The 16,613-nt window shown below is 36.8% G+C and overlaps 1 protein-coding gene across 1 annotated transcript; it reads right to left on the minus strand.

Annotated features, from left to right (window-relative positions):
• Positions 1 to 1,100: 1,100 nt before the first annotated feature.
• On the minus strand, positions 1,101 to 15,794 carry LOC109054162 (kelch-like ECH-associated protein 1A). Its single transcript, XM_019071460.2, has 7 exons — positions 15,375 to 15,794; positions 8,547 to 9,161; positions 6,871 to 7,227; positions 5,329 to 6,005; positions 3,150 to 3,355; positions 1,886 to 2,062; positions 1,101 to 1,766 (listed from the first exon to the last, which is right to left on the minus strand). The coding sequence occupies exons 2-7, from the start codon at positions 8,754 to 8,756 to the stop codon at positions 1,591 to 1,593; spliced, it is 1,803 nt and encodes a 600-aa protein (XP_018927005.2). The 5' UTR covers positions 8,757 to 9,161; positions 15,375 to 15,794; the 3' UTR covers positions 1,101 to 1,590.
• Between the last annotated feature and the right edge of the window lie 819 nt (positions 15,795 to 16,613).

Here is a 16,613-nt window from a genome sequence, read left to right on the forward strand (position 1 = left end):
AACATGTGGAGACAGTTAGTATTGCACACAAACCTTTCTCTAATATATATATATATATATATATATATATATATATATAAACACACACAATAGCACATAAACTTGTCTTGCCATGCAAAAAAATTATTCAGATATTTTATATTTTTCTATATTAATCTGTGAAAGATTTAATCAAACTAAATACTCATGAATTAACACTGTTTATTCAATAAATAAACATGAAAAAAAAAAATGATATAGGACACCTGTACAAAAATCATGTTAATTTACTATACATCCACATCACTTCATTCAGTATTAAGGGCCTGTTCCAATACCCACACTTGCTGTCTTGGCCACTACAAAGTGCACAAGACTGTTCCAGGTCTGAACAATGCCAAAGCTCAGTGCCTTTAATGCACACTAAATCTCTAGACTAAGCATAGTCTAAGCAAATGATAAATTGCAAGGAAAAATTAATTAGCTATTACATATAATTACATATCCAAGTTAAATTACATAGATATTACATATAATTTGGCAGTAATACTACTTTATTGATGCAGAGAGGAGTCTGTATTTTGTAAAATGTTAGTAACTGCTTTTAACTACTTAATTAGAAACACCACAATAAAACTTTTGTACTGTCATCTGTTACAACTGATAAACAGACATTTAGTGCAAAGTATAGAAAATCCAAATGTGGAAGTTTTATAAAACTTTACTTGCATTTTTACTACACAGTGTTATATGTATGTCCCAATTGGCTAATCAAAAGTTCTACAAAGACTTGGGGTCTTCACACCCACTTGTGCCAAATATAGAAAATGCATCATGTAAGTAGGCAAGTGGTCAAGTGCAAAGACCCCAAGTATTGAGGCTTGCCCTAGATGCTCCCATTGCATTTGCGAGTAGAAGTCCGCCACCTAGTGGTGAAAAGTAATCATGGTAACACTTTTTATTACACGTCAAAATCATATGTAATATAATATTTACCTATTTATCATTAAACCCTATGAAGAATTTTAAGTTTTATAACATGAAATTATCATTGTACTCTTTAATTATTTAGAAGAACATTCAACTGATTATAAGGTGTATTATTAGACTTTACAAATTAATTTCAGAATTTCTAATAGTTTTTTTAATGCATTATAGGTCCTGGCTTCAAAGAAAATGTTACTGCAAACACTCCTGACAAACAGCAGAGATCCTAAAGTTGTCAGAAATGAAACCCAAACTTTCAAAAGATTTCAGTGTTTTTTATCAGGTGTGCACATTAACATTAAAAATTATTATAGAACAAGTTCACAAAATTACATCTTCGGCAGTCCGACAAAACAATTGTGTGCGTCTCAGCTACAGAATATTAATTTAGTCCTGATAAAGTGATCAGAGGTTCATTAGTCCAGTGATTAGCAACACTCCTCTCTTTAAATCACACACACATTGTAGTGAAGATCTATCAAAAAAATAAAAAAAACTTTAAAATTAACCTAAATTACAGTAAATGTCCTTATTGGCATCACATGCACTAAGAAGTTTGAAGGAAATGCAGCACTTTCTGTCTTCAAAATGGCACATGTTCAAAGTTCACGTCAAACTTCGACATTACATCTCCTCCTCGTCCTCATCCTCCTCTAGCAGGATTACAGGACATGGTTCCATGGTTACAGCAACACCCATTCCACTGCGCCCAACAGGCATATCTGTTACATACGTCCATACATTACTGTCTGGACAGTAGCACTCCACACTAGACAAGAAACCCCCTTGATTAAATCCACCTGAAATGGAATAATATTTACATTTATGCATTTAGCAGACGATTTCATCCAAAGCAACTTACAGTGCCTTCAAGGTATACATTTTATCAGTTGTATTCCCTTCCACCAATCCAGCTCACCTAACACATAAATCTTGCATTGGTAGACCACGACTCCATGTGCACTGCGGCAGTGGTTCATAGAGGCCATGGGTTCCCACACATCTCGAGTGACGTTATATCTCTCCATCGTTTTGAGCTGAGTTTGACCATTATAGCCACCCACTGCATAGATGTAGTTATCCATACACACCACCCCTACAAACAGAATAAAAAAAAACAGACAGCTTAGTACATAATCAGCATGTGTTTATTTCATTAATACAATAAACCTGAAGTATTTTCTTATTTGTAAGTACATTCCGGTATGCTGCTCCCTGCCATACAATTAAAGTGAATGGTGACCAAGTATGTCAAGAATTTCAAAGGAATATTTTCATTGTATGACTCACATTTCAATCTTTCAAACATTTCATTTACTGAGTGACTATGCAAATTTTGACCAATTACAGTTTGTTGTGTTAGCTGCAGGGCCAAGCAGCTCTGGGAAGTGGGCATTCCTAGAAGAGCAGTCACCTTCATGGGTATTTTTAAAAATTGTTTTATTAATCTTTTTTATTTATTAACTTATGAATGGAAATACAATGTATCTTTTATTTACTTAGAAAGTTTATGTTTGATTCAGGTTTATTATTACATTTATATACGTTTATTGCCAGAGACTTACAAAAGAGAAATACAAAAAGTGATTAAACTTTTGAAGGTACTAACAGGAGAAGTGCTTACAATACAAAGTCTCAATCATTGTCTAGAATAGTAAAGTATTATGTTTCAACTTTAATGGTGTTTTATGGTGATATTGTTTTTTTTATGTTGAAAATGCCACTTGATTAGATGTGATGTGGTCTTTTGTTCTCTTATTTTCATATTGTTCCCTTTAGTCACTTTTATATAATTGCACCATTCCAACTGGGGGAAGTCGTGGCCTAATGGTTAGAGAGTTTCTCTCCCAACCCTAAGGTTGTGGGTTCGAATCTTGGGCCGGCAATACCACGACTGAGGTACCCAATGCACAGAACCCCCAACTGCTTCCCGGGCGCCGCAGCGTAAAAAATGCCTGCCCACTGCTCCGGGTGTGTGTGTGTTCACTGCTGTGTGTGTGCACTTTGGATGGGTTACATGCAGAGCACAAATTCTGAGTATGGGTCACCATACTTGGCTGTTTGTCACGTCACTTTCTTTTGTCACTTTCACTTTCATTCATGCAGTACATATGCGGTTCACTTGTCAAGTAAAAGAAAACAGTTCCAATTCATTGATTTGATAAATGATACAGAATATTTACCGAGACCGCTCCGAACTGTGTTCATAGGTGCCACGTGCTGCCAGGTGTTCGTGTCTGGTTGATAGCGCTCAGCCGTGTTCCATCGGTTGTCCCCGTCGAATCCTCCAACCACATACAGACTTCCCCCACACGCGACAACACCGGCCCCCAGCCGAGCTACTGACATAGGGGCCAAAAATGTCCAGCGGTTTGTCTCTGGGTCATACCTGTGAAAACAATAAGCAGGAAATCCTTACAAACCAGTTGTCAAGGAATATGATTTCCTAGAAACAGCTATGAGGATGTCAACACAAAACAGATTTTAATCTGTCTCTCTAAATGTCTCGGGCTCATCACTTCAAGAATTTGTTTTCCTTTGTTCCTAACAATGATATCTAGTGCCAAATACCAATCATACCTGCAAGCAATTCCAATGAGTGGATATATGAACCAACAGAATGTCACAATTAAAAAAAAAAAAAAAGCCTTCAGCAAGAAGAGGTTGCATTTTACCTGCCAACAATGCAATATCTCCATTTAAAAGCTTGTGAAGACAGCTACTGTTACTGACCCAAGAGTTTCTGTCTCTCAGCACAACAGAGGCACATACCGAGGCTTGAATTTCACACATCTTTGAAATTATAGATGATCTATCGACATTCATTATTTGAATTTGTGTCTAGCTCTAATTCTTTAATAGAATACACACGCCTTCTCTCCCTGCATTCCTGGACAGATTAACTTTCTGATTTGAGCTGCTCACTCAGTCATAAATTATCCTCAATAGGATTCACGTGGCTCTGTTATGAATCTGAACTTGTGCTCATCTACTAGAAAGCTAATGCGGTTAATGAGGTTTATGCCACTTACATATACTGTTTGTGGCATACATTTATCTTGTTTTTAGGATGTCTATATAATATATACACACCACCTTTTAAAGGTTTGGGGTCAGTAAGATTTTTATTGAATGAAATTAATATGTTTATTCAACAAGGATGCATCAAACTGATTATAAAGTATATAATGTTACAAAAACAAATAAATCAGAATATTAGAATGATTTCTTAAGGATCATGTGACACTGACGAGTAATAGCTGCTGAAAATACAGCTTTACATCATAGGATAAAATTATATATATATATATATATATATATATATATATATATATATATATATATATATATATATATATATATATATATATATATAATTATATATCAATATTAATATTTTGACTGTACTTTTGATTAAATAAATGCAGCCTTAGTGAGTATAAGAGACTTCTTTTAAAAACATTTCCAAATTTTTGAACAATGGTGTCCATACATAAATGTATTTTTTATTGTTCTAAGTTCAGTGTCTTAATTTTGTTTTCCAGCATTTGGTTATTCATGTAATTTTGTATTCTGTACAACACTTTTGAAGAAATAAAAATATCAAGACTAATTCAAGCTCATTCATTCATTTATCATTATTGGCAAGATTATTAAATTAGTTCGTTCAGTAAATGCTTCCTTTATGTAAATGTTTTGAAGTTCCAAAAACCTTTTCAAGGTAAATATAGCATCCACTGTAGTTCTCACATTACAATAGAGTCCTTCCTTTCAATTGTGACATTTAGATGCACTGTCATACAGTGTCTTGACAAACAACACGGCACCTTTGTTTTGAGTTCATGCGAAGTCTGCTTCCCTGATCTGTCACCATGCTTACTATTTAATAAATTTAAAATATTCAAATCAGGACACTTATTGTGCTGTGGAATGTACGTTATGAAACAGATTTGCCTGGAGCTTTTTAGTCAAGAGCGACTGCTCTGAAAAGAACTGAGCAAAATGATCTCTACACCCTGATAGAAGCTGCTTGTTTTAAATCAAAACACTTTCTATAACCGATGAGGGATGTATCACAAGTGTAGCGTGAAACATAACCTTTCTGCATAATTTTTCATTTTTATCTTGTATAGAAACGTTTTGTGTAAATGTTGTTCTGTTGGACAGGTGTGCAACGCAGTCTTCGATGTCATACAAACTCCTTCAACCAACTTTTAATCTGTCACTCTGCACTGTGCTAATGTTTTGTTTCCGCTAGCGTACGTATAATAGAAAGGAAATACAATATAAAGGGAAAAAACCCCACAGCGAAAAAGAAACAACACAAAATCTTTTCGAGTTTTCTTCCTGTCTCAGGCTCACCTCTCAACGCTGTTGTGATGTGTAGAGGCATGTGAACCCCCTACGGCATAAATGCTGCCGTCAATGACCCCGACACCCACTCGGTTTCTTGGTGTGTTGAGTGGAGCCAGCTGGGTCCACTGGTTAGTCATGGGGTTGTAGCAGGACAAAGATCCAGACTCTGTGTTGTTCTGCAGAGAGAGATTCCGTCCACCGACCGTATAAAGGAGCCCGAACAACACGCACGCCCCAAGCCCACTACAAGGAGATTCCATGTCAGCTAGCTTTATCCAGACATTCTTCCGTGGGTCGAAGGCTTCCAGACAGTCCAGAGAGTGTTGCTTGTAACCTCCCGCTATGTAGATGAGCTGAGTCCCACGATGAGGAGGAGGCGGCAGGGGTTTCCGAAGAGCCATGTCCTGGAATATCTTGGACAAGAAGTCCTTGCAGGAGTTGGCCTTGCTGAGGATGGGGCAGGACTGCAGTTGCCTTTTGAGGAATGTGGGCGGCAGGGCGTAGATGTGGACTGCGTTGAGAAGGGCATGGAAGTACTGTGCTCGGCTCTCTGCATCCCAGCGGACCCAGTCGATGCAGGCCTTGTAGACCTCGGACTCGCAGAGCACCTTTAGACTGTCCTGACTGATCAGTTCCAGCAGCTGGCAATGGGACAAACTAAAGAATTCTTCCTCTTTGGTTACCTGTGACAAAGAAAAGTATATATGTATATATGGACATATGTAAATATGTTTTCGCATAATTACAAACCCAAAAATAAATGTCAGCATCAAAGTGCGTTTACGTTAATTATTGATCAGCCAGTTTTTGGGGGCAAAATGACGTAATTTTGATAGGAATCCACAAGATTGGGAATTTTACATGAGGGAGAAAGATTTCCTAACACAGACTTCACAATGGGTTCAAGTGGGTCATGCAGATTCACCAGATTGTCCAACACGAGGATATTTGGTTTGAAAGTGACTTCTTTGTGAACGGTGCTTTATATATTGGTACACTATTGATTATAGACAATGTACTTCAATGCTAAATTTACGATGTTAATAACTGAAGAATCGGAGTCTGCTAAAAAGGTACACTGCTTCCATTGCTTGGAGTCATGTGGACCACTTTTACTTAGGTCGTTTTTGAGCTTGATAGTATGAATCACCATCCAACTTCCTTGTATGGAAAAGAGCAGCTTGCACATTCTTTCTGACATCTCTTTTTTAGTTTAAGAAGGAAGAAAGAAAATAATGCAGGTTGTAATGACATGAAGGTGAGCAGATGATGATAAAATTATAGTTTTGGGGAGAACTTTTTCTGTAATGCCTGATTAATTTGACAGCTGGATAATTTATACGAATCAATATCCATCTGCAAGACAGACCTGAGTTCCATTGACGAATCAATTAGCTACACAGTGCCATTCTCTATAGCCTTCATTCATTCAAAGACTAACTGCTGCAGGTCAATGGCTCAGCACAGTTACTTAAGAGAGCACAGCAGGTGCAACTATCGATTGGTGCTAACTGACAATTCGGTGAACGGAGTCCACAGGGCACGCACCTCATTGAAGTGAGTGTTGATATACTCTCTTGCGCGAAGATGCAGCTCGGTGCAGCCGATCTCTTCTGCAAATCTCAAGATACCTATGACATTTGACGGCTCCAGGTTCTTCGTGAGGAAATCGCAGCAAGCTTTGGCCACCTCTTCCATCTGATAGCGCATCGCCGTCAAAAGGACGTGAAGAACACACTTCTCGCCCACTGTTATACGGGAGGTGTAGGCAAAGTCAATGAGGCGGCTGATGACCTGAGGACACACATCTCGCAGGGTGACCTCTGAGGCATGGCATTCCTTGAAGTTACTGGTGAACATGGCTTTGAAGTAAGGACTGCAGGCAGCCAGCACCAGTTTATGCACCTGGGGAATGAAGACACTTGTTCATGACTGGCATAAAAACAAAGCAGGCAGGACACACCTGAAACTAAATCATGAGAGCTGTATGTGCCATGTTCTCATAATTACAATCAAATGCCTTAACATGTACAAACATAACTCTGCACTTGTAATGAGGACAATTTATCTTTGTGCACTGTAATTTGCAGTGTCAAGGACATACCATATTAAAAATAACTAACACGCTGGACCTGTTTCTTAAGCTAAAACCTAAACACCTAAATGCTACACATGAATTAAGGCATCACAACCTTATAATGTACAATATGAAGAATGAACAAACATATTTTTGAAGCACATAGTAAATTACATGCGTGCAATAATTTAATGCTTTTGTGTAATATTTCATTTTAAAATAATGTTTGCTTTTGTACTCTGCATAGAAAATATACACTACTGTTCACAGGTTTATGGTCAGCAAGTTAGTTAAATACTTTTATTCAGCAAGGATGCATTAAATTAATCAACGGTTAAAGATATTTACATTATTACAAAATATTTCTATTTCAAATAAATTCTGTTCTTTCGAACTTAAAGACTCCTGAAAAAAAAAATGTTTCTTGAACAACAGCATATCATAATGATTTCAGAAGGATCATGTGATACTGAAGACTGGAGTAATGACTGCTGAAAATTTTAAATTGTAATCATATTAAACAGAATTACTGCTTTTATTGTATTTTTGAATAAATAAATCCAGCCTTGGTGAGTTTGAAGAGACTTCCTTCAAAAAAAAAAAAAAAACTTACTAATCTCACACTTATGAACTCTATTGTATGTCAATGTTGTTTTATATTTTTAATAACTTTTGAGTACACTAATTCACGAATATAAGTAGTTTAATCGGTTCTCACTGAACTTAAATGTGTCCTAATCCACCTCTCTACTGAGAAACTTTCACGTAACAAATATTTGTTGCAAAATATTTCAAAGCTGTCAGTCATTTATGAATAATTATGAGTGCATTCTCACAGGTTAAGGCCACACAGTCTTATGAATAACTGATATACTGATGTAGACGAGAACTGTATAGTGCACGAGGTTGACTCAAACCCAGGCAACCAAAATAGCCCCTGAAAAAAAAAAAACTAAAAATACTGCCTCCTAACATTGTTCTCCATTATGCAGTTGTTAATTGTGAGAACATTATTTCCATTGCACTTTGGTTTCAATAAAAATATATTATATGGCATTAATTCTTTTTTTAAACATATTAGTCAAACTTGCTATTCAAGCTTACTTGCACCTTTGCACTTTTAAGAACTGACTTCCATATCTCTTACCTTAAAATCCACTATCTTGTCTTTGTAAGTCACATGTAGAACCAGGTCACAGAGCAACTCATGATGGCGGAACTCGTCCATGATCTGCATGGCTTTATAGGGATGACTTTCAACCGTGTAATCCAAGTAACCATGACCCCTCATGGAGGGCACCACGATGGCAGAAAAATCCTCATCTTTGATGGGTCTCTTCTTTCTTGGACATATCATTCTCTGAGACCTAGAATGTCACTGATATAAATAGGAAATGGATGGCGATTGCAGTGGAAGAATGTCTATATCCATCCACGTGTCATGAAGAAATACAGGCACAACTGATGATCGCTTAGGGATAGAGAGCCATGTTTCTTCTGCCTGGTCAGAAGTCCACCATACCAAATTTCTGTATCAAGCCAAGTTGGCATTGTTGAAATATCACTCTGTTGTTTCTTTTAAATCAGACAAATGTTGCTCTTTGGCTTGTACAGATGAGGTAAAAAGTCATTTTTATACTAGAGGATGTACAAACAAAGTTATCTTATCTAAAAAATTGTTTTAAACACAAGCATTAAAAAGGCAATATTCTTTTCTTCCAAAAAGTTATTGTCCACTGAGATGGTTTGTGCTCTTTTCACCCTGTGAAAAACAGAGATACAACAATGAGAAATGTTTTGTCTATCCCCTATAATGCTTTCATTGTTTACCAAATGCATAATTGAATATAGCCAAGATGGCTGAGGAAGATATTTTAGATATAAAACTAAACAAGCACTACATGGAAAAGGCGATATACAAGGAATACAATGGCAGCATTACACAAATCCTGAAGAAGCCATTTCTACTCTAACAATGAGTACAAGAAACTGTCTTTAATTACAGTCTATGTAGACAGCTGCACAGACTTGGCTGAATCATGTTTCACTTCCCTATTCCTTTGACGGATGTCAAGTAGACTTAAAAAAAAAAAAAAAAAAACCAAGCCACACCCTTATTCACAGACGCAACATGTGATTTCCTGCATAATACTGACAATACTTCGAAAACCATGCTTGGATAGTTTTTTCGAGTGAAGGTCAAAATCTCTGTTGGTGATCAGTCTTGATGTTGTTGCTCATCAGAGGCTAATTTTTTTCACGGGTTATGTAACGTCCCATACTTGCAGGTCATCTCTGCTGCTCTTATTGCACAATTCAGAGTGCTGAGGACACTTATTTGTCTTAAAGCAGGTTTTATCACAAGACAACGCAGCCAGCCACGGCTTCTTAAGAGAGCTCCTTCAGTCATGGCCTCCATCCCTCATAAACGCTCACTGTGTCATGCTCCCACATGCCATATTGCTAAGCCGGACTTTAAAGAGAATGTTAACATGCTGTGCTGTGCACATTAGCACCATGGCCCTGGTGGGATTAACTATTAACACACTGAGTGTCAGGTTATTTGAAGAATGATAGAACAGAAAGTGACAAACTGGAACTTTTGTCCTGGTTAACTACCTTTGTGGAAGATTATGCAGTTAAATGAATAGTTATTATTTGTCCACCCTCATGTTGTTCAAAACACACATGCTGTGTCTGTGGAACAAATCAGTTGACATTTTTGAAGAACCATTACACAGCAGTTTCTATACAATGTCTATGTTTACATGAACACCATTAGTCAGAGTGAGGAATTACTCAGATTAAAATAAGTTTACATGACACGGGCAAACCCCAATTTTCAATCCTACTGTTCAATGCTACTTTGATTACTCCCTAATAAATGTGGTTTTATCTGTATCTGTTCACTTGTATCCCAACCTACAACATGAAACGTTTGATTCAAATGCTGTTTGTTGCTGGTTTCATTTGTCAAATGCAAAAAAGTTTTAGGGTTCCAAGCCTTCCTCATTCTTATGCAGCACCAGCACGTGCATACTTGTTGTTTAACTAGTAATAAATGTCAAATTCATGAAACAATGTTTTTTTTTTTTTTTTTTGATGATCCAGTTAAGGTTTAGCTTGCTTTCCTCTTCTTATCAATGTTTCCATTTTATTTTATCTATTTGTTTATTCATTTATTACTTCTTATCATCATTTTATGTGCTATTGTGTTAATAAATTTTTGGAGCCTTTCATTATTATAATTTTTCACATCATATCTAAACATTTATGTATTTTATTTGTATTCATTGTATTCATTAATTTTGCTTATGTTTGCCCTTTTGTGTGTGTGTGTGTGTTTTCCATCTTGTTTGATAGATGTGAAATTTTCTGTAGATGCTCTACAATGTTCTCTGAAAGTGTCTGTACAGTATAATTTCTGTTTATTTAATAAAAAGCACACTTTGGCAAGAGTGCAAGAAATGTGATTAAAGCATATATAGTATAATTAAAATGTGCATTTTACTGCAATTATGGTTACTCAGATTATAAGCATAATCACATTAACATTATCAAAGTATCCTGTTTACATGAGCTCCATCTTAACTGTGGTACTCTCTAAGTGCATTATAAGAGTGCATGTAAACTCCAGTTCATAGTGGCCACATCTGACTAGCTCCAAAAAAAAAAAAAAAAGATGCATCTTGTGTGCAGTATACCAAGTCTTTCGAAGCCATATTTAGTTATTTACTGACATTCCATTTCAATAAAAAATCATGTCTATAGCCTCTGCTCATGTACAGATTGAAAAAAAAAATCTATGATGTGTCCACTTTACTTTGCAGTGTTTTTGTACGTCATGGAGCTTGACAGACATGGTCACATGAACTGATTAAAAATATCTTGAAAATTTTTACTTTTGTGCTCTGCAGAACAAACAAGTTCACAATGGCATGAGGTAAGTAAATAATGACGGCTTTTTCAATTTGGGGTGGACTATGCCTTTAATAAAACAAAGTCCTCACCACTCCAGGGAGAGAGAAAGAGAGAGAGAGCCAGAGGGAGGGAGAGCGCAGTTCCACCGTGTCAGCAAGAGGACAAAACACATCTTGATAACTGCACCATGACACATCAACATTGTCCTGATAAAGAGCCAGTCAGTATATGGGCACTCTGGAAGGTGTTCATGACTATGAGGAAAACTGAATCATAAAGACACTGGGTACATGGCAGGGCGGTGATCACTGACCTAGAATCAGGCTGATGGGAAATCCTTTGTTCCAATGAAGTTCTAAGTACACTGAATTCCTTGCACAATTGTCATAATCTACTAGTTAACTTGGAAAGAGTCAGATGTGCTCTCTCTCACACACACACTTTAGGAATGTACTGCAGTGTGACTCACAGAGATGACTAACAATAGTTCAATTAGCTTAGGACTCAACAATAAGGATCACCTGATGGCCCTGGGGCAGTATGAGAGGGTTTTGGGACAGTTGACTAAAGAGTCAGATCAGTGCTGCATTGCCACTATGTCTTATGAGGTCCTGGTCACCCAGTCTTAGGTTTATTTCACAATAACAACCAGATAATTGTGCTTTATCCTTTACATAAGTTCTAGCTATTACTAGTGAGTAAACAACAATAAATAAAAAATAAAGTACTGCACATACACAGAGGCATTACAATTTGCTACTAAAAATAAAAATTTTGGTGGCTTCAGTGAAAAATCTGAACTACTGCAGCAGAATTGTCTAGGCTATATGCAAAGAGATGAACAATCAATTCTTCTTGAAGCAATGAAGCGCTTTAACCTCTCAAATCAGCAGGGATACACATAATTAAAAAAGAGAATGAAATCATATAATTAGGCAATATCACACAAGCAAACAACTTCAACAATCAGTTAAGGCTGAGTACCTTATATTTTAGACACAATATTGCCAGTAACTTTGTCTATATGTGCTTTGTCAATGAAAATAGTTGCAGTAAAGCCACAGCACAATCAAGGTCCGTGTAAAGCTTCACAATTCAGTTTTCAGACCATATGGTGCAAATGCAAAAATAAAAAAATGAAACCATACGTTAATTTTTTCATTTTTTTTCAGTTACTTCATAAATGAATAATTGACATTTTCTCTCCTTTTTTTCAATTTTACTTTTGCAAAATTGTGACTTCAGAAATGATCGTTTGAATAAATGAAATATAAATGATTTTCTATTTTGCCAATTTTTTTTCTTTACAATTTGCTAAGTATATTTCACACAGAAATACTCTGTTCTACATTCACATTGTTATATCATATCATAAACTTTGGCCATGTTTAGCATGAGAATCCAACTCTTTAACAGTGTAAATAACTCAACATGCATGAAATAGCATTATACATCCCCTTTAAGCGTTTGTCCCCCATTGAAAACCATTATAAAGAAAATGCTAAACGTGGCTCAGGCATGAAGACAGAGATGTAAAAAGCCCAAATTCGGTATATATTTTTTAATACAATTTGTTAATAAAGTATAGGTTACTATGTACAGGAAAGCAGATGAGAATATGAACGCAACAAGCTGATTTGCACGTTAAAAGTTGTCCTCCCATAGGCTTAATGGAAGAACATGGTGTAAAAACACCAAATTCGACATACATCTTATTAATGTTGTAAACTATATTGCATACTGGAAAGCAGATGTGACCGGAATGAACTCAACATGCAAAATCTCACGTTAAGTGTTTTCCTCCAATAGAAAACTAGTATTTGCAAATGCTTAATGTGCCTTAATGCATTAAGACAGCAATTAAAAATCCAAGCAAAGCACAGGCCTACACCTTGTTAATAAAGCATGCTATTTAGAGACAAGCCGAAGACCCTAGAATATGAATGCAACGTGCTAAGTTGCACGTTAAGTAATTTCCTCCCATAGAAAACTTGAAACATGGCCCTCTTTATACAGATCTGCCATACACACACATATAGCCACCGGAGATATGTGTAAACATAAAGCTTTATTCATAAACGGAAATCTGTCTACATATATCTCCAGTGGATATATAGCTATAAGCGTTTTCTCAGGACTGTACTTTATACTCATTTATATGCTCAGCTGCTACGGACTTTCCACAGTTTGTATCAGCTACCAGTTAGATAGTTTGAGGTAATGTTTGAACTGTAAAAGCTATATTTGAAAAACATTATACATGTAGGCCTAGTAATTTATAACGTCTGCTATGCTCAGCTGCCACTTTCCACGGCCTGCCACAGACTTGCGCGCAGGACTTCATTTGGCAGTGTCTGCAGCGGCGGCTTGTATCAGCTGTTGACCAGTTACATAATTCGTAGTATGTAGCCTGCTGTAAAAACTACTTCATATGTAAATAATTTATAAAAATTTACTATATGCTCAGCTGCCATTCTTTGTGAATGCTGTGCTTCGTATCAGCTGAATATTTATTCAAATGCTTAATGCGAAACTTTGCGAGTTGCATTCATATTCTGGGGTCTTCGTCTTGTCTGTAGGCTATAATATGATAAGGTGTATGCTGAATTTCATATATTAATATCACTCTCTTAATGCATAAACAGTCCACATCCCGCGCTATTGGTACAGCCCACAGCGCAAATTGCAAGAAAAAAAAAAGTAAAAATAGAAAATGTTTAGAATTCATTTATCATTTCTGAAGACCCAATTTAGCAAAAGTAAAATTGAAAAAAAAAAAAAAAAAAAAAAAAAAAAATTGCAATTATTAATTTTTGAAGCAACCGGAAACAAATGAAAAAATTAACTTTTGGTTTTATTCTTTTATTTCTGCATTTGCACCTTATGGTATGGAAATTGAATTGTGAAGCGTTACACGGTTGGCCCGTCCCTCACAAATGGAAACAGAGTTGTAATGATGATAATGGCAAAATTAAGCTTTGCAACAATTCCGCTTAACCGCATAATGTATATACAGGCCACAGTATATATATATACTTTTTTCTTTTTTTTCCTCAAATGTTGTTTTTTATCACAATGTTATGCAAGGAACAGCACCTATAAATCTGTGCCCCATTACAGCCAACACTTTTACATTTTATCTCTGCAAAATATTTTTTCTGAACTTTTTTTTTTTTTATGTTTTTGTCAAAAGTGATTATAAGTTGTTTGGGCGTATTAACACTAAAAAAAATAATAATCATAAAATTTGCAATTTTCAGTCAAGTTTCATGTGAGCTTTATATGGGAATTAAAAAAAAAAAGATTATCGTTTACACCAGATTGTGGTCAAGTGGTTCACAAATTTATAAGTTAACACTTCTACAGAGATGTATGACTGCGTGCAGCATAGAGCGTTCTCTCGCTCCACGATCTCTCGGAACTGGTTTCTTGTACAGAGCCCAGAACATAGAAATCCTGGAGTAGCCTCCCTAGACTTTAAGCCTAGTGATTACAGAAAGCTTTGAGCGTGGGAGGGGCCGTTCCGCTCCACTAATACGCGTTGTTCCACTCCGGCTTTTAGAATGAGCGTTGCTTGGTGACACCCAAAGCTTCAAACTTTGGCACGTTCGGAGAAATTTTCGTTGGCTGAGAAGAAATATACGAACTAACTCGCCAAATTTTGTGTGAAACGTAAGTTGCACGACATTTTTAACTACTGCATAATATAACACTAGCAATCATGCTAAATGTATTTTTTTTTTTTTACCTACAGCTGAATCTGTACAATGCTACTACAGTAGCACTGCTCGTGTGATATTGCTTAAGGATTATAAAGAACCAAACTACTCTGTCAGTACTTTAATTTGGGGTGAAAAAACATGAAGCACTCATTCATGATTTTAGGAACTGTGGGCTGGCTGTCTCTCCCCTGATAACATTGTGCTGATAAGGCAAGAAGCAAAATTACATTTTAGTTTAGACAACTGTCAAGCGCGCGTTTTTTAGTGCGTTCTGGTGTCCATCGACACCAATTTAACGCAGTCCTCTATCTACACCCGCTAAAAGCACTCACCTTGTTTCAGGAACCGGCGACAGTTCTTCACTTACTTCCACTTACGTGCTGTCATAGGTGCTTTATATAAAGAACGATGCTGTTAAAATTAAAATAAGAGATGAATAAATGAAGAAGGGAATGCCCTCCGCGCGCTTTCACGAACAGAACGTTCCAGTAGCTAGTTGGCGCGTAAAATGTCAAAGCAAAACAGAACGGAGGAAAAAAATCGAAAGTTTGCTGTGTGGCAAAGCTCCACCGCCTTCCAGCTGTCAACTGACTGCGAAGGGAAACGCGCGCACACTCTTTCACTAAACGCTCGCGAGCCCGTCGGCAGCCTTCCAAACACACAGCGCAGTATGACTGTGTGAAGGAGGCTCGTGCACACTCACTAGCGCGCGTTCCCGCTGGCAGCGTTCCAGACACTGAGTGCCATTGACATCAGCATGACTGTGCAACTCCACTGTTCAGCTGAACGCCAGTGGAAAAAATACAGGCTGACTGACAAACCGAAAGCAAAGATATGAGGACTGTCAGTTGATCTCATTTGTCATTTAAATATACCTCTCAGATAATCCATATCTGAATGCTTCACAGTCCAGAAAATTTGACATGTTCTTTGCCAAAAATCCTTCAGGTTGTTATGTAAGAGGCAAACAGACACACACTGGGAAACCCTCTTCGTAATCCTAGACGAAATTTGTATTTGTTTGGGCTTGTTGAGATTTTAATTGTCACTGAGGCTTTAGTGAGTCAGAGTGGCATTCCACAATAATGAACAAGCTAATCCACATTACAGGGAACTTCAGCCTCATATTTGCCCCTTCAAACATAGTCATTAACAATGTGGACACAAAGCTATATATACAGATTTTATGGATTTCTGGAAGATAGCAGATCATTTTACAGTAAGTATTCCTCCAAGGGTTCCTGAAGATCGTATTCCTTGCTGGGTTACACCCAGGTCTTTGACCTTAGCAGCATTTGTGAGGATTGTTTTACTGATTCTTGCCTTGTCATGATCTTAAGGAAGTTATTGAAGCACAAACATTGTTTTCCATGTAAATTCCACCTAGAGCATGAAGTGCACGAGCAAATATGTTCCAACGAAGGACAGCAAAGTTTAATGTTAGAAAGATCAGGTGCATATGCAAAGCATTTTCTTATGGCAGTATTAGCACTGAATTTGTCATTCTTAGTCCTGGAGAAGCATATTAAACATTCAATAAATTAGCATTTATTGATTATGCTAATTATGAT

This window comes from Cyprinus carpio, chromosome A2, assembly GCF_018340385.1.
Source record: "Cyprinus carpio isolate SPL01 chromosome A2, ASM1834038v1, whole genome shotgun sequence".
NCBI classification, from domain to species: Eukaryota; Metazoa; Chordata; class Actinopteri; order Cypriniformes; family Cyprinidae; genus Cyprinus; species Cyprinus carpio.